This window comes from Miscanthus floridulus, chromosome 6 (genome assembly GCF_019320115.1).
Source record: "Miscanthus floridulus cultivar M001 chromosome 6, ASM1932011v1, whole genome shotgun sequence".
Classification (NCBI taxonomy): Eukaryota; Viridiplantae; Streptophyta; class Magnoliopsida; order Poales; family Poaceae; genus Miscanthus; species Miscanthus floridulus.
Window position 1 is genome coordinate 70,530,799 of NC_089585.1, and position 26,368 is coordinate 70,557,166.

Genomic DNA, 26,368 nt, shown 5'->3' on the forward strand with positions numbered 1-26,368 from the left:
TATACAGTTTAGTTGAAAATCACGAGATGAATCTTTTAAAGCCTAGTTGGTCCACAATTGGACAATATTTACCAAATAAGACGAAAATGGTACTGTTCATCGGGTTCACTTTTTTCACAATCTAAACGAGGCCTTGGGTTAGAAGCAAATCAGGTTCGGTGGATATACAAAATCGATGATTAGATGTTTTGCTCTTTTGTGTGCACACTATTTGTTTAGCCATCTCTAAGAGAATTAGCATGAAGGCCAAAAAAGAGTAGTGCAGTATCTGTCTATCTGATTAATACTACTAATATTGGCGTTAGAACGTTTACTGTGTCTGGAAGATCAACGTGCTGCCGCCATTTGTTCACAGAAATCTCTCTCTCTCTCTCTCTCTCTCTCTCTCTCTCCTCTCTCTCTCTCTCTCAGCGCGTGGTGCGGAGGATGCCGTGGAAGGTGAGCGTGCCCTCGAGGTCCCCGATGATCCGCGCGATTCGCACCCCCAGCCCTCTCTGCACGTCCCTCAGCAGCGCCCCGGCCACCTCCATCAGCCTCTTCATGTCCACCGCCGTCTCCATCGCCGCCGCCGCCGCCGGAGCGGTCGCGCGCGAGGCCCGGCGCGATCCTGGACTGCGTCTCCAGAAGCTTCTGCCCCGTGGCCACCATGAACCGCTGCAGCTGGAACGTCTCATCCAGGAGCTGCCCCAGCGCCGCGCTCTGGCTCTGGCTCTGGCTCTGCTCCCCCACGCCGTGCCGTTCCCGCCCCGCGCTCCTCTTGCTCTCCTCCTGCATGGCATGAGACAGACAGACATCAACGCATGATCCCGGAATGCTAAAACATATTCCTGATGATGGAATGGGGATCCGCGTCTTCTCCCCGTAGTCCCGTACCATTCTTGCGCAGAGGTCGTCAATCTTGTCGTCGAGGGACTGGTACCGCTTGACGTGCTTGCTCAGGAACGACATCATCGTGTGGTACCTCGACCTCGGCTGCTGCCTGCTGCTGCTGCAACTGGCTTCACTCCCTGACGGCTTCGTCGCCGCGGCCTCCTCCTTGCATTCGTTGGCCAGCTTCTCCAGCACCAGCAGCTGCTGCTTCAGCCTCTTGATCTTGTACGACACCGCCATCGCATGGATGTCTGTCTTCCAAGCGGAGCTCTTCTGGCCAGGCGGCAAGGCAACGAGCGCGAGCTCAGACGTCGCCTCTTGCTCTTGGGAGCTACTACCTGTCGTCTGTGCATTGCCCGGATCGGTGTAGACCTCCTTCTCCTCCTCGATCTCAGACCTGAAAGACCGCCGGCTCGCCGGGGCATTATCATGTCGTCCGTGTTCCATGGACGTTGATGCAGCCGCGGCGCACGCTAGATCCCCGACCGAGACGACAAGCGTCTCTGTCGCATGCACATCCAGCTCCTTCCAATCCTCCTTGTGATCTTCTGGGGAGACACAGACTGGCTCGTCCAGCTTCGTCTCTGCACGATGACACTTGCTGACCTCGGTGCCCTCTTGATGCCGCGAGCTTCCGGATGACATTGTTCTCTGGACGACCTTCACGGGCGAACAAGGGATGCACTGGTCGTCGGGGCCGTCGTCTTGGCCACCGGGCGGCGTGCAGATATCCACACCAGGGGCCTGCGCTTGGAGCGTCTCCAGCTGCTCCTCGAGTGCTCTGTTCTCGTTGTCCCTGTCCAGGAGCAGGGCCTCCAGACCGGCGCTGTGCTTTTCGTGCCGTGCGAGACGGCCCTCCAGCTCCTGGATCCGGCTCCGGAGACGCGTCGCCTCGACGTCCATGCTCACCGCCCGCCACTGGAATGCCTCCAGCTTCTCGTCCTTGAGCCGGAGCTGCTCCGTGAACGCCTCGATCTCCGCCGTGTGCCGGTGCTTGATCATGGCCGTGTACTTCTTCGTCTCCATCTGGAACCACTCCTGCAGGCCTTGGTATTCCTCCACAGCTGGACGACGTATCCAAAGAAAGAAGCACAAGCCTAGTCACAACTCTGAAACACTGCTGTTTTGATGATCACCATTTCTAAATTCTAATGACTAACGGGTTGACTAGTTTGCATTTTTGAAAGACAGTTGCGCTGTATTTTGTACTCAAACAAGACTTGTTAGAACGCAATAAAAACAAACTTTTTCTATCAACTGAATCCTGGCAGCATATGGTGACCAGATTAGTAGTACAATTTTGTGAGCAGAGCAGGAGCTAGCAGAGTACAAGAAGACAGAACAGGTGGACATACCGGGCTTGTCGTCGACGTGGCTGGCATAGCGGTCGACACAATTCAATGGTGGTCAGCTCCTTCGCCGGCGCCTGCCGGTGGTCCTTCTTGCCGTCGCCCTCGACGTGGTCCACGAACAGTATCTTGGTTGTGTCATTGGTGGCGCGCGCCACGGCGTCGGGGGCCAGCAGCTTGTCGGCGGAGCTCCCGGCCGGCAGCGGCAGGTCGGCGTCCGCGCCCCGCGCCGACGACCTGGAGGAGCCCCGGCGGTGGGCACGGGACTCCCCACATCTTGCGCCACCGGTCGGCCTCCAGTTCCGCCTGCTTCCGCCTGGCCTTGCACATCTTGACCTCCCTTACCAGCATCTCCCTGTCCTCCATATCGATCTTGGACTTGCGCAGCATCGCGGAGAGGATCTTGTCCTTGTGGTCCGCGTCCCGGCGCAGGCGCGCGGCCTCGGCGGAGAGATCGGCGACCGTGGCGGCCGCCTCGTCGCGGCGCTCCAGCGCGGCCCGGAGCTCGGCCTCCGCCGTGTCCGCGAGGCGCGCGGCGCGGGCCAGGTCCGCCTCCAGGTGCCGCTGCGCGGACGCGAGCTCCACGAACGCCGCCTTGTGCTTGCGCACCTCGGCCGCGTGCTCCAGCGCCTCCCTGCCGGCGCGCTCCCGCAGCTCCTCCGCGGACCGCTCCGCGGCCTGCAGCCGCTCCTCCGCGCCCTGCCGCCTCTGGACCTCCTGCTCCAGGGCCCTGTCCTTGAGCACCACCGTGTCCCGCTGCTCCTCCAGCTGGCGCCTCAGCTCCGCGGCCTCCTCCTCGCGCTTGGCCTCGCGCACGCGCGCCGCGGCCACGACGGCGTGCACCTGCCGCCGCAGGGACTTGCGCTCCGCGAACCACCGCTGCTCGTGGGACGCGAAGATTCCCGCCACCTTCTCGTTGGCCCGGGCGTCCTCGGCCCGCCGGTGGCGGAGCTCCTCGACCTGGCGCTCCAGCGCCGCGATCTTATCCCGCAGCGCGTGCTCCATGGCGCGCGACCACCGGCACCCCCCGCCGCCTCGCGCCACCAAGATTGAACAAGGCGGCAGCTCTCCCCTGCGCCAGAGCGAAAGAAAGGCCGAGGTAGTAGACGGCGGCGGCCGCGGGGTGCGTCGAGACCGGCCAGGACGGCGCCGATGACGCCAATGGCAGCGCGTGATCAGCCGCCATCGCGGCCGCCGACCTCCCCCGTAGTTCTTGGCTCATACTAGCCACCATCGAGCGGGACTGTAGCAGAGGATCACTAAGCTAAGCTAAGAAACAAGCGTCAATCAAATCCTGTCAGAAATTACACGATGGTTATGCCAAACGGGCGATGGCTATGGACTATGGTGGAGAGTTTGGCATGGTGGCGGTGAGCCGGAGGGAGAAAGGAGAAGCAACGCGAGCTGCAATGCAGAGTGGCAGGGACCAGGGATGAATCGAGTGATGGTGATGGGGGGGCCTCCACAAGAAAATTGAGTTGGCAGTGGATGATTGAAGGAAAGGCTATCGCTGGTACGGAGGCGGTCAATGTGGGGAGCTCAGCTGGGAATCCAGATGGAGCGCAACGGCCAGCGCACAAAGGAATGTGAGCTAACCTCTTGCTTCATCACTTCCACCATTGCTTCTTTAGTGAAGGACTGAAGGGTGGTGGTATATATATAGTATTATAGACTATAGAGGAACACCTCTGTCGTCTAGTTGGCCTGTTCTTTTTCCTTTGAAAACAAACTGGGTTTTATTCGACGAATTAATTAGGGGAGGTGCTAAATTTTGATTACCTGCCAAATGGTTTGTCCATAGCACACTATAGGCAGAAACCAAGAAAACACTAATGCAGTAATGTTGTACTTCTAAAACAATCACAATTCCACCCTCGTCTGCTGCCAACATTGCTTCATCAACAGCAACAGTCCTTACCTCTTGCTTGTCTTTTCTATGTACTGCTAATGCTGTACTACTTGATTTTCCCCTAAATAGTAGGGTAATCCTTATGGGAGGGGAGACTTTGTTTCTCTACGTACATCCATCGGCAGACAAGAACAAGATGCGGCGAGGCCCTTGGATTCAGCCCTCTCTGCAGAACACAACTAACCCTTTTGTTTGCTCCCTCTCTTTTATAATTTGCTCTTTCTTCTGCCGTTTTGGTTTTGGCGGTTAGGATCTTTTGCGGAAAAAGAACACACAGACAGAGGAGAGCAGGCATCTTTCTTCTCAGGGAAAGATCAAATGAGACCATGCATCAGCCACAGCCAGAGCCTGCCTCTTTCTTTCTGGGCTGTCAGGACACTTTTTCTCTGCTGACTGGCTGCCCCTGGGGCCGCCGGCCAGCGGCATTCCCGTATGGCCGTATCAGCGGCCTCTGCATTGCTGCTGGATGTGGCCTCCGAAAGGCGCTTTTCTTGTCCCACGCCCACCAGGCCACACTCGGGTGGTGGTAAAAACTAAAAAGGACGCTCAGCCAGTCAGTCAAGTCCCAGTAGCAAGCATCAGCGATTCAAAGATGCTGCTGGTTGGTAGTCTGGTACAACAAGCTATCTTGTCCCTAGTACGTACTTCCGCTAGTCTATAGCAGGGTGGTGCCGGTAACGATTCAATCTTCAAAGTTGCTACGACTACTTCACCAACCGATCGAATTTACCCAAGTATGGAACAAACAGCAACCGTCCATTTTTTATTTGTGAGCCTCCAACTTGGAGCATGGTATATGCTGAACATGCTTCTAGATCTAGTCTTCGGCAAACAATCCATGGCTGGATATGGCCTATGCATGGCTCGTGGAGAGTGAAATGCACCGTGTGTTGTCTATGTCTCTAAGCTCATAATTAAAATTTGGATTTCAGTTCCTATATATAAGTTTGAGCCATCCGAAAACTAAATCTCCTTAATCAGCACATACGTGCTTAGTGTACGGGCAATTTGATCTCGGATTGCAGCATATGTGTTCATTGTGGTGATTTTAGATCTTGACTGACATATTATAAGATCAAACTTGACCTAATTTTTTCTATCCCAAGCCCAACCAGTAGACGTTTTAGGGAGACCTGTCAGTTGGTTTGCAATGATAAATCTGCAAAGAAAGATTGTAGTAGTTAGCAATGGAAGGTAGCTCAGTCTGTGCAGTGCTGCTCGGGGAGGAAGAAGGGTATTATATAGTTATTTGTACAAATAGTAGAATAAGGTAACTGTCAATGTAAATATATCTACAGTGATGGTAGGCTTAAGAAAACCACCAGCCCTAGATTTACATTGGTGGTCTGTGTAGAGTCAATTGACACTGGTGGTTGGCTTAAGTGAACCACCAGTGTAAATTTAGGTTTTTCATTGGCGGTTTTCTTAATGTTACCACCAGTTTAGATTAGATGTATCTGCAGTGACGGTTTATAGTCATGGGTCCATGCGTCTATTTCTACTAGTGTAGGTGTCAGCAAAAAAACGTATGCCGTAGTGCTTGTATCCTACATTGTACGACTTTTTGTAAAAATAAATAGGCCACACCTGGATCCTACAAGTTACACTTACACTAAAAGTGCTCTGTGTGCATTATAGTCTTCTCAAATGAAGAGAACATTACCCATCAATCATCATAAGATGGGTGAATGATATTTTGAAATAGATACTCCGATCCATGACAAGCTAACTCAACTTTGCCAAGATAGGATCTATCGTCGTCTGCGATGATTATTTGGGTGCATTATTGCCTGATGAGTTAGCTACCACTCGCGATATTTCCTTCATACTACCGATATAATTCTAACATATTTATATAGAAAACGGACGAAATATAATCATTTGTTCATTCTCCCTTCCAGCCTTCCTCTACACAACACAAGTTGTATGTAGCCAGTGATGGAAGGCATGCATGTTCGTTCCAGCTTATTAACTCACGCGAGAGAGGATATTGGGTGTTGTTCCAACGATTGGAGTGGCCATGCATATGCCTTCGATATCTTTGGAACGACCGGACATGCTGTACGTATGTCTATAAGAATGTGTTACGCTCTATCAATTGTCGTTTTGTAGATACACTTGGGCCATCCCTCGTACTCCATGCTGCGGAATTGCAACGCACTGTGCCCATTTTGCAAGGCCTTCCAGGGATGATTATTGGAGTGAGAATGTAGAGCAATTGAGCAAAACATATACTCCGTCCGTTCCAAATTATAAGTTGCTTTGACTTTTGGGTATATCCATTTTGCTATGCATCTAGATGTAATAATATGTTGGATACATAGCAAAATGAATGCACCCAAAAGTCAAAGCGACTTATAATTTAGAACAGAAGGAGTAATGTATATATGATTAGTCATGGTCAATTCTATCCACGCATTGACCTTTACTACACCTGAGGGCTTCTCTCTAACTGTAGAGAGCTAGTGTACTAGCTCTAAGTTTGTTCACCTCATAAAAAAGATAGCAAAAAGACAACTTCATATAATGGCCTTTCCTGGAGCCCCAGCTATGGCAAATATTTTTTAGCAAATGGCAGTAGTTCTACCTTTCAATTAAGGAGTAAAAAGATTTTGAACTTTGCAAGTACAAAATGGCCTGGTTGCAACACAAACTAATGACACAAGCACTATTAGAGAACAGACCTTTGATCCTCGGCCAAAATGGACTCTAGTCCCGGAATTTTTTGCGCCCGGGACTAGAGATACCTTTAGTCCCGGTTGGTGGCTCCAACCAGGACTAAAGGTCCCTGCCCAACGGCTACTGCGCCAGACAGAGGTGGCAGGGACCATTAGTCTCGGTTGGAGCCACCAACCGGGACTAAAGGTATACTTTTTACTCCTGGTTGGTGGCTCCAACCGGGAGTAAAGGTCTACTCCCGGGCCGTGGCTGTGCCCGGGGTTGGCAAGTTACCTTTAGTCCCGGTTGGAGCCACCAACCGAGACTAAAGGTCCCTCCTTTATATCCCCGGCCGTCTCCTTTCTCCCCCGAGCCCGAGCTCAGCACATTTTAAAGCTCACTGCAGTAGTGTTCTTGCTTCCTCCCTCCCTTCATTGTTCCTCCATCCATTTCTTCGATTCCTCCGTCGATTTCTTCGATTTCTCCGTCGATTCTTCAGTTGTAAAGGTTACCAATCTCATACTCTCATTTTTCACCATGGTCTTATCTCATTTTGTTCACTATATATATATGGTTATTTATTGTGGTTTTTTTTCATTTGTAAGCAATTTGAGCTCAAAATCACTTCAAGCTTGCATATTTACATGAAAGAAGGTTAAAGTAGCTAGTTGAACTTGCGGACCGTGTTCATCTCGGCGACCATGTTCTCTGTCGAGCGGTAACGGACGTCAAGGAGGAGCTTTGATTCTACGAGGGAGAGCGGGCAACGGTCGTGGAAGACCCGTGTTCCCTTCCTCGTAGAATCAGAGCTCTTCCGTGGCAAGTACGGTGCCGTCCGGTGGAGAAATGCTCGCCGAGATGACCACGTAAGCAAGTTCAACTAGTACGGATGGTTATTTATTCACATGTCCCGATATCGTCGCAGTAGTCTGTCAATCACCATACTTTTTATTTAACTTTTTATGAAATGAAAAAACTTAGAAAATAGTTAGAAAATTATAGAAAATCCATACTAGTTGAACTTGCGGACCTTGTTCAGCTCGCGAGCATGTTCTCTGTCGAGCGGGTAACGGACATCAAGGAGGAGCTTGATCTACGAGGGAGAGCGACAACGGTCGTGGAAGACCGTGTTCCCTTCCTCGTAGAATCGGAGCTCTTCCTTGACCAAGTACGGTGCCGTTCGGTGGAGAAATGCTCGCCGAGATAATCACATAAGCAAGTTCAACTAGTACGGATGGTTATTTATTCACATGTCCCAATATCGTCGTAGTAGTCTGTCAATCACCGTACTTTTTATTTTAACTTTTTATGAAATGAAAAACTTAGAAAATTATAGAAATAATCCGTACTAGTTTAAACTTCGGACCGTGTTTACGCTCGGCGAGCATGTTCTCTGTCGAGCGGTAACAGACATCAAGGAGGAGCTTTGATTCTACGAGGAGAGCGACAAGGCAGTCGTGGAAGATCGTGTTCCCTTCCTCGTAGAACCGGAGTTCTTCCTTGACCAAAGTACGGTGCCGTCCGGTGGAGAAATGCTCGCCGAGATGATCACGTAAGCAAGTTCAACTAGTACGGATGGTTATTTATTCACATGTCCCGATATCATCGTAGTAGTCTGTCAATCACCATACTTTTTATTTTAACCTTTTTATGAAATGAAAAACTTAGAAAATAGTTAGGAAAAATATAGAAATCCGTACTAGTTGAACTTGCGGACCGTGTTTAGCTCGGCGAGCATGTTCTCTGTCGAGCGGGTAACGGACATCAAGGAGGAGCTTTGCTTCTATGAGGGAGAGCGACAACGGTCGTGGAAGACCGTGTTCCCTTCCTCGTAGAATCGGAGCCCTTCCTTGACCAAGTACGGTGCCATCCGGTGGAGAAATACTCACCGAGATGATCACGTAAGCAAGTTCAACACTAGTACGGATGGTTATTTATTCATATGTCCCGATCATTGCAGTAGTCTGTCAATCACCGTACTTTTTATTTAACTTTTATGAAATGAAAAACTGGAAAATAGTTAGAAAATTATAGAAAATCCGTACTAGTTGAACTTGCAGACCGTGTTCAGCTCGGCGAGCATGTTCTCTGTCGAGCGGTAACGGACATCAAGGAGGAGCTTTGATTCTACGAGGGAGAGCGACAACGGTCGTGGAAGACCGTGTTCCCTTCCTCGTAGAATCGGAGCTCTTCCTTGACCAAGTACGGTGCCGTCGGTGGAGAAATGATCGTCGAGACGATCACGTAAGCAAGTTCAACTAGTACGGATGGTTTATTTATTCATATGTTTTTGAGCTATAGTGTATTAAAAAATGAGTATAGAGATATAGATAATTTTATAGTTTCTTAATTTTATTTGTTTATAAAATAAGAAATTTATAGTGTATTAAAAATGAGTATAGAGAGAAGATGGCAACTGCTTCATTGTTTAGAGATATAGATAATTTTAAAGTTTCTTAATTTTATTTGTTTATAAAATAAGAAATTTATAGTGTATTAAAAAATGAGTTTAGAGAGTAGATGGCAACTGCTTCCGGGTCCTCGGCCTCTCATGGGTTTTCAAAGCGACTTAGGCCGGGCCTCCCTCTCATTCCATGCGGCAAGTGTCGTGATGAGACGAAGATTGTGATGGAGTACCGAGTGAAGAAGGAGGGTCCCAACAAGGATCGTATCTTCTACAAGTGTTCGGATCGCAATGTGAGTTATTTTATCGTATTTAATGATTATGGTTAGTTTATACCTATTTTTATGATGGTTGTGATTAAAGTTCTAATTTTTTGTTTTAATTTCAGTGGATGGTAGTGGACGATGTTCAGGCTTCTACTGGGAGGAAGAGTATATTGAACTCGTGCAAAAATATCTTGCACAACAGACAGATACGGCGGCTAATGAGACAGTGATCCAGCCGAAGAAGCCCAAAGATGTTGCACAATCGGGGGATCTGTCTATTTTAGTTGAGATTGGTCGCGAAATCCTTGTGCTCTTGAAATGTATTTTAGCTTTAGTTCTTTTAGTGGTAGTTGGGATTGTCTACATTGTAGCGATGCTTTCATAAATTTGTACCTTTTATGGTGGCACGTATGTTGTATAAATAATTAATTATGATCTAGGTTTTAATATGGTATTTATGTCATGTAATGCAGATGAGCCGGCACTGGATGTACAATGCTGATCGCCGCTCCCAAGAATTCATTGACGGCGTGCATTCTTTGTTACGTGCGGCCGAGGCAAACAAATGCGACGGTTTTATGTGCTGCCCATGTGCCATATGTAAGAATACGGTGGAATATCCTTGCTCAAAGACTCTTCATTCACACTTGTTCAAGTCGGGTTTCATGTCAAACTATATTTGTTGGATGAAGCATGGAGAAACTGGTGTTGTAATGGAAGAAGGTGAAGAAGAACAATAGGACGACAATGATATTATTCCCGATGGTGCGTGCTTCAATGATACTACAATGGGAGAAGCTGAAGAAGAGGTAGCCACAGAAGATGATCCGGCTGATGATCTTTGTCAGGTCATTTGTGACGCACAAAGAGAATGTGAAAGTGAAAAGGAGAAGATCAAGTTCGAGCGGATGCTAGAAGATCACAGAAATTATTGTACCCAACTTGTGATGCAGGGCAGAAAAAGTTGGGAACCACACTAGAATTGCTGTAATGGAAGGCAAAGAATGGTGTATCTGACAAGGGATTTGGAGAGTTTACTAAATATCCAAAAGAAGATGCTTCCGAAGGACAATGAATTGCCCGCCACTACCTACGAAGCAAAACAAGTTGTCTGTCCTATGAGGCTAGAAATCAAGAAGATACATGCATGTCCTAATGACTGCATCCTATACCATGGCAAAGAGTACGAGAAATTGGATGCATGCCCAGTATGCCATGCATCGCGGTATAAGATCAGGCGAGATGACCCTGGTGATGTTGAGGGCGAACATCCGTGGAAGAAAATCCCTGCCAAGGTTATGTGATATGCTCCTATAATACCACGCTTGAAACGTCTGTTCAGAAACAAAGAACATGCAAAATTGTTGCGATGGCACAAAGAAGACCGTAAGGTAGATAATATGTTGAGACACCCTGCTGATGGGTCCCAGTGGAGAGCAATCGACAGAGAATTCCCAGAGTTTGCAAATGACGCAAGAAACTTAAGGTTTGCTTTAAGTACAGATGGTATCAATCCTTTTGGAGAGCAGAACGGTAGTCATAGCACTTGGCCTGTTACTCTAAGTATCTACAACATTCCTCCTTGGTTATGCATGAAGCGGAAGTTCATTATGATGCCTGTGCTCATCCAAGGCCCGAAGCAACCTGGCAATGACATCGATGTGTACCTAAGACCACTTATTGACGAACTTCTCATTTTGTGGAATAAAGAAGGTGTACATGTGTGGGATGAGTATAAATAGGAACACTTTGATCTGCGAGCATTGTTGTTCGTAACATTCAATGATTGGCCTGCTCTAAGTAATCTTTCAGGATAGTCAAACAAGGGATATAATGCATGCACACACTGCTTCGGTGATATTAGAGGTGTATTCTTGAAAAAATGTCGAAAGGTCATGTACCTTGGCCATCGTCGATTTCTTCCTACAAATCACCCCGTAAGAAAGAAAGGCAAGGATTTTAAAGGAAAGGCAGACCACCTGACTAAGCCTTCACAACCAAACCGATGAGGATGTACTCGATATGGTCAATGATGTGAAAGTCATCTTTGGAAAAGGACATGGCAGCCAACCTGTTCCGAACGACGCTAATGGTCACGCACCCATGTGGAAGAAGAAGTCCATATTTTGGGACCTACCCTATTGGCAAGTCCTAGAGGTCCGTAGCTCGATCGACGTGATGCACCTGACGAAGAATCTTTGTGTGAACCTACTAGGCTTCATGGGTGTGTATGGAAAGCCTAAGGACACATTTGAAGCACGACAGGACCTGTGTTGTTTGAGAGAAAGAGACAACCTGCATCCAGAGAAGATAGATGATGGACGCCATTACTTACGTCCTGCCAGCTACACTCTAAGCAAAGAGGAGAAGGAAATCATGTTTGAATGCTTAAACAACATCAAGGTACCATCTAGATTCTCCTCGAATATAAAGGGTATTATAAATGTGCCAGAGAAGAAATTCGGTAACTTAAAGTCCCATGACTGTCACGTTCTCATGACGTAATTACTTTAGTTGCATTAAGAGGAATTCTACCTCTAAATGTACGTCTAGCCACCGTGAAGCTATGTGCATTCCTCAATACAATTTCTCAGAAGGCAATTGATCCAACTGATCTAGCTAAACTATAGAATGATGTGGTTCAATGTCTCGTCAGCTTTGAGTTGGTGTTCCCTCCTTCCTTCTTTGATATCATGACACACCTCCTAGTTCACCTAGTTAAGGAGATTTTCATTCTTGGTCCTGTGTTCCTACATAACATGTTCCCCTTAGAGAGATTCATGGGAGTCCTGAAGAAATATGTTCACAACCGTGTTCGCCCAGAAGGAAGCATCGCCAAGGGCTATGGAATAGAAGAGGTCATTGAGTTCTGTGTTGACTTTATTCCCGACCTTGACTCGATTGGTGTTCCTGAATCGAGACATGAGGGGAGACTAAGCGGAAAGGGGACACTAGGGAAGAAACATATATTGGTACGGATGATGATTATTTCAATAAAGCGCACTACACAGTTCTACAGAACTCCTCTTTGGTAGATCCGTATATTGAGACACACAAGGATCTCTTACGATCCAAGTTTCCAGGGAAGACTGAAGCTTGGATTACGCGTAAGCACATGGAAACTTTCGGCGGTTGGTTGCAAAAAAAATGTCAAGGTGATGAGAGCATCCATGAGCAACTGTATTTATTGGCTATGCAACCATCATGGCAATATCGTCACATACAAAGGGTACAAGATAAATGGGAACATATTCTACACAGTAGCCCAAGATAAAAGGAGTATCAACCAAACAGTGGTGTCTGCATAGATGCCACAGACCCAAATGGGAATAAGAAGACATATTATGGACGCATAGATGAAATATGGGAACTAGAATATGCACCTACTTTGAAGATCCCATTGTTCAAGTGCCAATGGGTCAAGGTGACCGGAGGCGGGGTAATAGTAGACAACCAGTATGGAATGACAACAGTAGACCTTAGTAATATTGGGTACAAAGACGAACCATTCGTCCTTGCCAAGGATGTGAATCAGGTGTTCTATGTCAATGATATGTCTATCAAACCAAAAAGAGGGAAAACGATAATGACTCAACCAAAGAGCCAAAGCGCCACATAGTTCTTTCAGGGAAAAGAGTCATCGTGGGAATTGAGGACAAGTCGGACATGTCAGAAGATTATGAAAAGGATGACCGAATTCCGCCATTCAAAGTGAACAAAGACCCTAGCATCTTGGTAAATGATAAGGACACTCCATGGTTACGACATGATTATAACCAAGGGACATACGTAAAGAAGAAGTTCACTGCTGTGCCCACTTGATGATATAGTGATTTAATGTAGTGTGTGTTTGAGATATTATGTAATAATTGTGAATTTATATGTTTATTATGTCATATTTCAAATTAAATCAATGTTTGATTTGGTGGGATTTCTCTCAAAAAGGTAAATTAGGATATTGAGTGATGAAAAATTAAAATATTAACGTTAAAATGATGTGAAAACAAATTTCTTGTCCAAAACCAATAGTTTTAATAATTTTAATTAAACACTATATTTTTGCATTAACGAAATAATAAATATTAGTTACATTATGTTTTATAATTATAACAAAAAATAAAAAAGTTAGGTTATAGATTTTCCTATGTGCAATAAAGAAAAAGAAAATCCATATTTTTAACAAAATAATTTTATGCCTTTTATTTAATTTACTATGTATTTAACAAAAACTATTGCATTTCTATTATATTTAACAAGACTATTGCTTAAAACACGCGGGAACGAAACTGCAGGCCCACCTTTACTCCCGGGTTGGAAGCCCGCCCGGGAGTAAAGGTGGCCTGCAGTTTCGTGACCCGCCAAAAAAACCTTTACTCCTTGCGCTTATTACCAACCGGGAGTAAAGGTTTGGTAACATGCACCGGGAGTAAAGGACCTTTACTCCTGGTGGGGGGATGGCACCGGGAGTAAAGGGGCATGGCATATATATACCAGTGCCTTCTTCTTCCTTGTGTTCTTCGCCGATTCCTCTCCCCCTGCGCCCACACCACTCGGCCCGCAACACCGAGGACGCCGCGCCGCCACCCCACCCGACGTCGGTCGTCGCCACCGCCTCGTGCACGTCTGTGGTCCCCATGCCACCCCACGCGCCGATGACCTCGCAGCGCCAGCTGCTGCCCGGCCGCCCTGGCCAGACGCAAGGCGCCACACCACCGGTACTCTCACCCCGGCCAGACGCGCGCGCGGCCACACCATGTCGGTACCCTCGCCCTAGCCAGACACGCGGCCACACCGCCGATACCCTCACCCCGGCCAGACGCGCGGCCACACCGCCGGCCACCCCGAGGTACGCTAGCTGTGCTTGCTCCGATCCTATTCCATCGATCTCCATGCATGAAACACTACATATGTTTTAGGCAACGATCATGGTAACCGTACGTACATGTTGTTCACGTTTTCTTTTATTCCTACGTGCATGCTTTGATACAGTAGCGAAACTTTGTTGGTTGTCACTTGCATACGTACGTACGTCAACAAATGTGTGTATCGATCACAAACCCAAACATATACTTAGCTAATTTTCATGGCACGTCGCACACGGCATTCAGACGGGCATTATTCTCTGTCGCGCTAACTATTATAAGAAAGAAAGCGCCAAAGGAACAGATCGAAAAAAATTCCAGTGTATATGCGCCATCTATCGTTCGCCCTAGGGTTTAGGGTTACGCCACCCTCGTTCGATCATTTTTGGTGGGTGAAGGTTGGTTTGCAGGTGGTTGTGGATGATATAGCTGAGTCTATGAAGGGTGTAGCAGATGAAGTGGTTGAGAGTGTGCTTGAAAATACAGTTATGGAGATGGTGAGGGATATGGCATGAGAGGTGTGTTTTGAAGAGGATGCTCCCGATGTTTGGGAGTTCCAACGCCAAGGGTCGACTTGATGTCTATTTTTTATCGATGTAACGTATGTTGTTGTATTTGTTGTAAATTTGGCGTGTTGTTGTGAACCTCTTCGAGGGTTCCAATCATTGTAAACATTATTTGGAGCTGTTTACTCGACAAGTCAGGATGCAGTGCAATTTTGTTGTCACTTTGGTTTGCAGCAACGCCCCCCTTTTCTTTTAGGCGAGGCTCATCGTTTATTGTTCTCAGAAACTTGACGCGCAATGATGCCCCCTTTCTTTTAGGCGAGGCTCGCTATTTTCCGTTTAATAAAACCTAATGCGTAGAGGCGGCAGGGAGAGGGGAGGGTCTGAGCTCTGGCTGTCCTCACCTTAGCGGCAAGTGGACGGCTAGACCTGAGGCAGCGTATGCGCACTCGCTACGTGACAACACTGCCAGACCACGTGCACGCACGCGGAGGCAGGTGGGGGTGCGGCATGCGCGGCCACAGCGCCATTAAGGCAAGGCGACGGCGCGAGGTAGCTGGGACAGCCCACATGCGCGCAGTGACAAGGCGAGCAGCAAGCATCGCACGGCAGCGGCCAAGGGCGGCAGTGGCTGTGCCCCGGCAGCTCGTCAAGGCGGCAGTGGCGGTGACATTGGCGCGGTGGCGAGGGGAGCAACAACGCAGTGGCCTGCAGCACCAGGCCATAGCCAAGCCGGAAGCAGCCAGCGTGGCGACGCCACGTGCCCGAGTGTGGTGACCGCACCCATGCGGCCAACCAGCCCGAGACCATGTCGTGCACGAATTTTAAAGCGTCAATCGCAACTAAACTGTCGAGGTTGACGCTAAACCGCCTTCATTATGCTAAAGACGGTCTATTAGGCTACCAATTCGAGCTAAAACACGACACCACCTCTTAACTCAATTTCACAAAATAAATCCCCAAACATGACATTGTCTTGCTGTCAATAAACTTAAAGAATCTTCTAAGTCTTAAGCTGAATTCAATTTCAAGTTCTATTTCTAAGCTATTAGAAATACTAGCTAGCAATGTTATTTTTCTACAGCAATAGTTGCATTGTCATCTATAAAGTTTGTACTTCAAACTTTATTTAGGTGTCGCACATATGTTCTATAATATTTTTGCTCAATAAAAATTGGTTTTCAACCCTACTTGACATAACATGAGCTATTGAATCAATTTTTATTTAACATTTTTATTGGTCATTTTAGGTTACAAGAAATTTATCTACATATTCTATCATATGCATTATCACATAAACATGATGCTCATGACAGGGTTTAGTAGTTTGTTTATGGCGTAACAACGAGGGTGTTACAATTGGCTACCTGCTGAGTGCCTTCCAGGCCGAGCTAATCTCATGTCTGTAAGGAGTTCAAGCAACCTTAAATTTGGGCATTGGTAGGTTGATCCTGGAAACCAATGCGCTGATGGTGAAGCAAGCTCTCTCATTTGACAATTTCGACGCAATGCCAGAAGGAGGACCGGTGAACAAGCTCAAGTTTCTAGTGTCTTCTAGTTTCATACATTTTGAATGTGCTTTTAAGGGAAGGGATTGTAATGGAGCTGCTCATGCAAAGCTGGGTTATGAGTGCACTCTGGGAGAGAGTTGATTACAAACTCTATATCCCTTGTAACGTTCATGTATATGTTGATATGATGCTGATATTTCAGCAGATGAGTAATGCAAGTACCTAGTTAAAAAAAACATTTCCTCTATCTAATCTATATATTAATATATATATAATAGGATCGTGTCCGTGTTGCAATAGAAAAAAAATAATAACATGACAATTCAAGTTTGAAAGCGTGTTGTGTTCTTACCAAAAAAACAATACGGTAAACATAATATTTGCAATAGCTGGTTGTTAATTTGTTTTACATCAGCTATAATAAACAACGAACATACAGATCGTATATGTGATGTATATGTGGGAGAGATGATGGGTATTATAAATTCAAATTTTGTGCTTGGTTGAGACTAAGAGAAGCAAAATCTTCTATCTCGAGTGTATCATGTAATAACTTTAAATATTATATTATCTTAACATCATTGTGAGGGTATTACAGACCCGATAAGCAGCAGTAGCCAAATGGTCATCTAAGATGCGAGCCGAACGAGCCCTTAAGAAATTCTACTAAAATATAAAATGCCGCCCACATCCAAAGTCTAAAACATGCTTTGTACTAAACCTCAACACACCACCTCGTGGGAGTCCAACCCACAAAGATGGATCTTTCATTTATAGGAATTCGGAAATTGGCCAACTTTTCCTAGAACCAAATGCTAAACTCAACCAACCATTAGCAATTGTCAATCGATCAATGGGGAAGAGGAAATGTACAATCAGATCTCGCATCGAAGAATCTGATACCAAGTGTAAGCAGGATACGCACCGGAGAAGGAAGAATCCAAAGCCGTTGAGGGGGCGGGGGGGTGCGGAGAGAGAGAGAGAGAGAGAGAGAGAGAGAGAGAGAGGGAGAGAGAGAACAAAGGAATGAGTAGGAGTAAATGAGACTATATTGCTGTAATGTTGTTTATACATAATTCCTCTCCTTGCCTCGTCTCTTCCTTTGAGTACATAAGTTCAGCGGCGCAGCTACAGACATCTCACGCACTCACATTCCCGGGCCGGGTCTACTCTGCGCCGGCAATGCAAACATCGGGCTTGTGAGTTCGTTCAACCCAACCAAGCCCAAGGAAGGTCATGCTTTGGACGTCATATTCAGGCGCTGCCATTGGGTGCTTTTGTTGAGCACCCGTGGTTTCTTTTGTACTCGTATAGTCGTATATCTCATGTTCTTCGTCATTGTCATGTTAGACAGGCTATTTTCCATGAACTCCAATAAGATGTTCCTAAACTTTAGTGAAGTTTCTTATAAAAAAAATACTGTGAGTGTTTTTTTTGTTTGTGTGTCATATAGTAATGGAAGCGAGATGTACTTGGGCCTCGTTTAGATGCATTCCAAATTCCAAGTTTTTTCACTCTCTTTCCATCACATCAATTTTTAGCCGTTTGCATTGAGTATTAAATGTAGGTAAAAAAATAACTAATTATACAGTTTAGTTGAAAATCACGAGATGAATCTTTTAAGCCTAGTTGGTCCACAATTGGACAATATTTACCAAATAAGACGAAAATGGTACTGTTCATCGGGTTCACTTTTTTCACAATCTAAACGAGGCCTTGGGTTAGAAGCAAATCAGGTTCGGTGGATATACAAAATCGATGATTAGATGTTTTGCTCTTTTGTGTGCACACTATTTGTTTAGCCATCTCTAAGAGAATTAGCATGAAGGCCAAAAAAGAGTAGTGCAGTATCTGTCTATCTGATTAATACTACTAATATTGGCGTTAGAACGTTTACTGTGTCTGGAAGATCAACGTGCTGCCGCCATTTGTTCACAGAAATCTCTCTCTCTCTCTCTCTCTCTCTCTCTCTCTCTCTCTCTCTCTCAGCGCGTGGTGCGGAGGATGCCGTGGAAGGTGAGCGTGCCCTCGAGGTCCCCGATGATCCGCGCGATTCGCACCCCCAGCCCTCTCTGCACGTCCCTCAGCAGCGCCCCGGCCACCTCCATCAGCCTCTTCATGTCCACGCCGTCTCCATCGCCGCCGCCGCCGCCGGAGCGGTCGCGCGCGAGGCCCGGCGCGATCCTGGACTGCGTCTCCAGAAGCTTCTGCCCCGTGGCCACCATGAACCGCTGCAGCTGGAACGTCTCATCCAGGAGCTGCCCCAGCGCCGCGCTCTGGCTCTGGCTCTGGCTCTGCTCCCCCACGCCGTGCCGTTCCCGCCCCGCGCTCCTCTTGCTCTCCTCCTGCATGGCATGAGACAGACAGACATCAACGCATGATCCCGGAATGCTAAAACATATTCCTGATGATGGAATGGGGATCCGCGTCTTCTCCCCGTAGTCCCGTACCATTCTTGCGCAGAGGTCGTCAATCTTGTCGTCGAGGGACTGGTACCGCTTGACGTGCTTGCTCAGGAACGACATCATCGTGTGGTACCTCGACCTCGGCTGCTGCCTGCTGCTGCTGCAACTGGCTTCACTCCCTGACGGCTTCGTCGCCGCGGCCTCCTCCTTGCATTCGTTGGCCAGCTTCTCCAGCACCAGCAGCTGCTGCTTCAGCCTCTTGATCTTGTACGACACCGCCATCGCATGGATGTCTGTCTTCCAAGCGGAGCTCTTCTGGCCAGGCGGCAAGGCAACGAGCGCGAGCTCAGACGTCGCCTCTTGCTCTTGGGAGCTACTACCTGTCGTCTGTGCATTGCCCGGATCGGTGTAGACCTCCTTCTCCTCCTCGATCTCAGACCTGAAAGACCGCCGGCTCGCCGGGGCATTATCATGTCGTCCGTGTTCCATGGACGTTGATGCAGCCGCGGCGCACGCTAGATCCCCGACCGAGACGACAAGCGTCTCTGTCGCATGCACATCCAGCTCCTTCCAATCCTCCTTGTGATCTTCTGGGGAGACACAGACTGGCTCGTCCAGCTTCGTCTCTGCACGATGACACTTGCTGACCTCGGTGCCCTCTTGATGCCGCGAGCTTCCGGATGACATTGTTCTCTGGACGACCTTCACGGGCGAACAAGGGATGCACTGGTCGTCGGGGCCGTCGTCTTGGCCACCGGGCGGCGTGCAGATATCCACACCAGGGGCCTGCGCTTGGAGCGTCTCCAGCTGCTCCTCGAGTGCTCTGTTCTCGTTGTCCCTGTCCAGGAGCAGGGCCTCCAGACCGGCGCTGTGCTTTTCGTGCCGTGCGAGACGGCCCTCCAGCTCCTGGATCCGGCTCCGGAGACGCGTCGCCTCGACGTCCATGCTCACCGCCCGCCACTGGAATGCCTCCAGCTTCTCGTCCTTGAGCCGGAGCTGCTCCGTGAACGCCTCGATCTCCGCCGTGTGCCGGTGCTTGATCATGGCCGTGTACTTCTTCGTCTCCATCTGGAACCACTCCTGCAGGCCTTGGTATTCCTCCACAGCTGGACGACGTATCCAAAGAAAGAAGCACAAGCCTAGTCACAACTCTGAAACACTGCTGTTTTGATGATCACCATTTCTAAATTCTAATGACTAACGGGTTGACTAGTTTGCATTTTTGAAAGACAGTTGCGCTGTATTTTGTACTCAAACAAGACTTGTTAGAACGCAATAAAAACAAACTTTTTCTATCAACTGAATCCTGGCAGCATATGGTGACCAGATTAGTAGTACAATTTTGTGAGCAGAGCAGGAGCTAGCAGAGTACAAGAAGACAGAACAGGTGGACATACCGGGCTTGTCGTCGACGTGGCTGGCATAGCGGTCGACACATTCAATGGTGGTCAGCTCCTTCGCCGGCGCCTGCCGGTGGTCCTTCTTGCCGTCGCCCTCGACGTGGTCCACGAACAGTATCTTGGTTGTGTCATTGGTGGCGCGCGCCACGGCGTCGGGGGCCAGCAGCTTGTCGGCGGAGCTCCCGGCCGGCAGCGGCAGGTCGGCGTCCGCGCCCCGCGCCGACGACCTGGAGGAGCCCCGGCGGTGGGCACGGGACTCCCACATCTTGCGCCACCGGTCGGCCTCCAGTTCCGCCTGCTTCCGCCTGGCCTTGCACATCTTGACCTCCCTTACCAGCATCTCCCTGTCCTCCATATCGATCTTGGACTTGCGCAGCATCGCGGAGAGGATCTTGTCCTTGTGGTCCGCGTCCCGGCGCAGGCGCGCGGCCTCGGCGGAGAGATCGGCGACCGTGGCGGCCGCCTCGTCGCGGCGCTCCAGCGCGGCCCGGAGCTCGGCCTCCGCCGTGTCCGCGAGGCGCGCGGCGCGGGCCAGGTCCGCCTCCAGGTGCCGCTGCGCGGACGCGAGCTCCACGAACGCCGCCTTGTGCTTGCGCACCTCGGCCGCGTGCTCCAGCGCCTCCCTGCCGGCGCGCTCCCGCAGCTCCTCCGCGGACCGCTCCGCGGCCTGCAGCCGCTCCTCCGCGCCCTGCCGCCTCTGGACCTCCTGCTCCAGGGCCCTGTCCTTGAGCACCACCGTGTCCCGCTGCTCCTCCAGCTGGCGCCTCAGCTCCGCGGCCTCCTCCTCGCGCTTGGCCTCGCGCACGCGCGCCGCGGCCACGACGGCGTGCACCTGCCGCCGCAGGGACTTGCGCTCCGCGAACCACCGCTGCTCGTGGGACGCGAAGATTCCCGCCACCTTCTCGTTGGCCCGGGCGTCCTCGGCCCGCCGGTGGCGGAGCTCCTCGACCTGGCGCTCCAGCGCCGCGATCTTATCCCGCAGCGCGTGCTCCATGGCGCGCGACCACCGGCACCCCCGCCGCCTCGCGCCACCAAGATTGAACAAGGCGGCAGCTCTCCCCTGCGCCAGAGCGAAAGAAAGGCCGAGGTAGTAGACGGCGGCGGCCGCGGGGTGCGTCGAGACCGGCCAGGACGGCGCCGATGACGCCAATGGCAGCGCGTGATCAGCCGCCATCGCGGCCGCCGACCTCCCCCGTAGTTCTTGGCTCATACTAGCCACCATCGAGCGGGACTGTAGCAGAGGATCACTAAGCTAAGCTAAGAAACAAGCGTCAATCAAATCCTGTCAGAAATTACACGATGGTTATGCCAAACGGGCGATGGCTATGGACTATGGTGGAGAGTTTGGCATGGTGGCGGTGAGCCGGAGGGAGAAAGGAGAAGCAACGCGAGCTGCAATGCAGAGTGGCAGGGACCAGGGATGAATCGAGTGATGGTGATGGGGGGCCTCCACAAGAAAATTGAGTTGGCAGTGGATGATTGAAGGAAAGGCTATCGCTGGTACGGAGGCGGTCAATGTGGGGAGCTCAGCTGGGAATCCAGATGGAGCGCAACGGCCAGCGCACAAAGGAATGTGAGCTAACCTCTTGCTTCATCACTTCCACCATTGCTTCTTTAGTGAAGGACTGAAGGGTGGTGGTATATATATAGTATTATAGACTATAGAGGAACACCTCTGTCGTCTAGTTGGCCTGTTCTTTTTCCTTTGAAAACAAACTGGGTTTTATTCGACGAATTAATTAGGGGAGGTGCTAAATTTTGATTACCTGCCAAATGGTTTGTCCATAGCACACTATAGGCAGAAACCAAGAAAACACTAATGCAGTAATGTTGTACTTCTAAAACAATCACAATTCCACCCTCGTCTGCTGCCAACATTGCTTCATCAACAGCAACAGTCCTTACCTCTTGCTTGTCTTTTCTATGTACTGCTAATGCTGTACTACTTGATTTTCCCCTAAATAGTAGGGTAATCCTTATGGGAGGGGAGACTTTGTTTCTCTACGTACATCCATCGGCAGACAAGAACAAGATGCGGCGAGGCCCTTGGATTCAGCCCTCTCTGCAGAACACAACTAACCCTTTTGTTTGCTCCCTCTCTTTTATAATTTGCTCTTTCTTCTGCCGTTTTGGTTTTGGCGGTTAGGATCTTTTGCGGAAAAAGAACACACAGACAGAGGAGAGCAGGCATCTTTCTTCTCAGGGAAAGATCAAATGAGACCATGCATCAGCCACAGCCAGAGCCTGCCTCTTTCTTTCTGGGCTGTCAGGACACTTTTTCTCTGCTGACTGGCTGCCCCTGGGGCCGCCGGCCAGCGGCATTCCCGTATGGCCGTATCAGCGGCCTCTGCATTGCTGCTGGATGTGGCCTCCGAAAGGCGCTTTTCTTGTCCCACGCCCACCAGGCCACACTCGGGTGGTGGTAAAAACTAAAAAGGACGCTCAGCCAGTCAGTCAAGTCCCAGTAGCAAGCATCAGCGATTCAAAGATGCTGCTGGTTGGTAGTCTGGTACAACAAGCTATCTTGTCCCTAGTACGTACTTCCGCTAGTCTATAGCAGGGTGGTGCCGGTAACGATTCAATCTTCAAAGTTGCTACGACTACTTCACCAACCGATCGAATTTACCCAAAGTATGGAACAAACAGCAACCGTCCATTTTTTATTTGTGAGCCTCCAACTTGGAGCATGGTATATGCTGAACATGCTTCTAGATCTAGTCTTCGGCAAACAATCCATGGCTGGATATGGCCTATGCATGGCTCGTGGAGAGTGAAATGCACCGTGTGTTGTCTATGTCTCTAAGCTCATAATTAAAATTTGGATTTCAGTTCCTATATATAAGTTTGAGCCATCCGAAAACTAAATCTCCTTAATCAGCACATACGTGCTTAGTGTACGGGCAATTTGATCTCGGATTGCAGCATATGTGTTCATTGTGGTGATTTTAGATCTTGACTGACATATTATAAGATCAAACTTGACCTAATTTTTTCTATCCCAAGCCCAACCAGTAGACGTTTTAGGGAGACCTGTCAGTTGGTTTGCAATGATAAATCTGCAAAGAAAGATTGTAGTAGTTAGCAATGGAAGGTAGCTCAGTCTGTGCAGTGCTGCTCGGGGAGGAAGAAGGGTATTTATATAGTTATTTGTACAAATAGTAGAATAAGGTAACTGTCAATGTAAATATATCTACAGTGATGGTAGGCTTAAGAAAACCACCAGCCCTAGATTTACATTGGTGGTCTGTGTAGAGTCAATTGACACTGGTGGTTGGCTTAAGTGAACCACCAGTGTAAATTTAGGTTTTTCATTGGCGGTTTTCTTAATGTTACCACCAGTTTAGATTAGATGTATCTGCAGTGACGGTTTATAGTCATGGGTCCATGCGTCTATTTCTACTAGTGTAGGTGTCAGCAAAAAAACGTATGCCGTAGTGCTTGTATCCTACATTGTACGACTTTTTGTAAAAATAAATAGGCCACACCTGGATCCTACAAGTTACACTTACACTAAAAGTGCTCTGTGTGCATTATAGTCTTCTCAAATGAAGAGAACATTACCCATCAATCATCATAAGATGGGTGAATGATATTTTGAAATAGATACTCCGATCCATGACAAGCTAACTCAACTTTGCCAAGATAGGATCTATCGTCGTCTGCGATGATTATTTGGGTGCATTATTGCCTGATGAGTTAGCTACCACTCGCGATATTTCCTTCATACTACCGATATAATTCTAACATATTTATATAGAAAACGGACGAAATATAATCATTTGTTCATTCTCCCTTCCAGCCTTCCTCTACACAACACAAGTTGTATGTAGCCAGTGATGGAAGGCATGCATGTTCGTTCCAGCTTATTAACTCACGCGAGAGAGGATATTGGGTGTTGTTCCAACGATTGGAGTGGCCATGCATATGCCTTCGATATCTTTGGAACGACCGGACATGCTTGTACGTATGTCTATAAGAATGTGTTACGCTCTATCAATTGTCGTTTTGTAGATACACTTGGGCCATCCCTCGTACTCCATGCTGCGGAATTGCAACGCACTGTGCCCATTTTGCAAGGCCTTCCAGGGATGATTATTGGAGTGAGAATGTAAGAGCAATTGAGCAAAACATATACTCCGTCCGTTCCAAATTATAAGTTGCTTTGACTTTTTGGGTATATCCATTTTGCTATGCATCTAGATGTAATAATATGTTTGGATACATAGCAAAATGAATGCACCCAAAAAGTCAAAGCGACTTATAATTTAGAACAGAAGGAGTAATGTATATATGATTAGTCATGGTCAATTCTATCCACGCATTGACCTTTACTACACCTGAGGGCTTCTCTCTAACTGTAGAGAGCTAGTGTACTAGCTCTAAGTTTGTTCACCTCATAAAAAAGATAGCAAAAAGACAACTTCATATAATGGCCTTTCCTGGAGCCCAGCTATGGCAAATATTTTTTAGCAAATGGCAGTAGTTCTACCTTTCAATTAAGGAGTAAAAAGATTTTGAACTTTGCAAGTACAAAATGGCCTGGTTGCAACACAAACTAATGACACAAGCACTATTAGAGAACAGACCTTTGATCCTCGGCCAAAATGGACTCTAGTCCCGGAATTTTTTGCGCCCGGGACTAGAGATACCTTTAGTCCCGGTTGGTGGCTCCAACCAGGACTAAAGGTCCCTGCCCAACGGCTACTGCGCCAGACAGAGGTGGCAGGGACCATTAGTCTCGGTTGGAGCCACCAACCGGGACTAAAGGTATACTTTTACTCCTGGTTGGTGGCTCCAACCGGGAGTAAAGGTCTACTCCCGGGCCGTGGCTGTGCCCGGGGTTGGCAAGTTACCTTTAGTCCCGGTTGGAGCCACCAACCGAGACTAAAGGTCCCTCCTTTATATCCCGGCCGTCTCCTTTCTCCCCGAGCCCGAGCTCAGCACATTTTAAAGCTCACTGCAGTAGTGTTCTTGCTTCCTCCCTCCCTTCATTGTTCCTCCATCCATTCTTCGATTCCTCCGTCGATTTCTTCGATTTCTCCGTCGATTCTTCAGTTGTAAAGGTTACCAATCTCATACTCTCATTTTTCACCATGGTCTTATCTCATTTTGTTCACTATATATATATGGTTATTTATTGTGGTTTTTTTTCATTTGTAAGCAATTTGAGCTCAAAATCACTTCAAGCTTGCATATTTACATGAAAGAAGGTTAAAGTAGCTAGTTGAACTTGCGGACCGTGTTCATCTCGGCGACCATGTTCTCTGTCGAGCGGTAACGGACGTCAAGGAGGAGCTTTGATTCTACGAGGGAGAGCGGCAACGGTCGTGGAAGACCGTGTTCCCTTCCTCGTAGAATCAGAGCTCTTCCGTGGCAAGTACGGTGCCGTCCGGTGGAGAAATGCTCGCCGAGATGACCACGTAAGCAAGTTCAACTAGTACGGATGGTTATTTATTCACATGTCCCGATATCGTCGCAGTAGTCTGTCAATCACCATACTTTTTATTTTAACTTTTTATGAAATGAAAAACTTAGAAAATAGTTAGAAAATTATAGAAAATCCATACTAGTTGAACTTGCGGACCTTGTTCAGCTCGGCGAGCATGTTCTCTGTCGAGCGGTAACGGACATCAAGGAGGAGCTTTGATTCTACGAGGGAGAGCGACAACGGTCGTGGAAGACCGTGTTCCCTTCCTCGTAGAATCGGAGCTCTTCCTTGACCAAGTACGGTGCCGTTCGGTGGAGAAATGCTCGCCGAGATAATCACATAAGCAAGTTCAACTAGTACGGATGGTTATTTATTCACATGTCCCAATATCGTCGTAGTAGTCTGTCAATCACCGTACTTTTTATTTTAACTTTTTATGAAATGAAAAACTTAGAAAATTATAGAAAATCCGTACTAGTTTAACTTACGGACCGTGTTTAGCTCGGCGAGCATGTTCTCTGTCGAGCGGTAACAGACATCAAGGAGGAGCTTTGATTCTACGAGGGAGAGCGACAACAGTCGTGGAAGATCGTGTTCCCTTCCTCGTAGAACCGGAGTTCTTCCTTGACCAAGTACGGTGCCGTCCGGTGGAGAAATGCTCGCCGAGATGATCACGTAAGCAAGTTCAACTAGTACGGATGGTTATTTATTCACATGTCCCGATATCATCGTAGTAGTCTGTCAATCACCATACTTTTTATTTTAACTTTTTATGAAATGAAAAACTTAGAAAATAGTTA

At 48.2% G+C, this 26,368-nt stretch overlaps 1 protein-coding gene and 1 pseudogene across 1 annotated transcript; both read right to left on the reverse strand.

Annotated features, from left to right (window-relative positions):
* Window positions 1-407: 407 nt before the first annotated feature.
* LOC136458359 (basal body protein 10-like) lies at window positions 408-3,603 on the reverse strand (annotated as a pseudogene).
* Window positions 3,604-18,182: 14,579 nt separating this feature from the next.
* On the reverse strand, window positions 18,183-21,701 carry LOC136458360 (basal body protein 10-like). Its single transcript, XM_066458309.1, has 3 exons — window positions 20,138-21,701; window positions 18,786-19,846; window positions 18,183-18,680 (listed from the first exon to the last, which is right to left on the reverse strand). Exons 1-3 carry the CDS (start codon window positions 21,360-21,362, stop codon window positions 18,321-18,323), a joined length of 2,646 nt encoding a protein of 881 aa, XP_066314406.1. The 5' UTR covers window positions 21,363-21,701; the 3' UTR covers window positions 18,183-18,320.
* Window positions 21,702-26,368: the final 4,667 nt, after the last annotated feature.

Excerpts from the sequence above, each read along its gene's own strand:
- LOC136458360 (XM_066458309.1), bottom strand. The coding sequence starts at position 21,362 with ATGGTGGCTAGTATGAGCCAAGAACTACGGGGGAGGTCGGCGGCCGCG. Across the intron at positions 19,847-20,137 it reads CCACGTCGACGACAAGCCCG|CTGTGGAGGAATACCAAGGC; the intron begins GTATGTCCACCT and ends TACGTCGTCCAG. Across the intron at positions 18,681-18,785 it reads ACGACCTCTGCGCAAGAATG|GAGGAGAGCAAGAGGAGCGC; the intron begins GTACGGGACTAC and ends CATGCCATGCAG.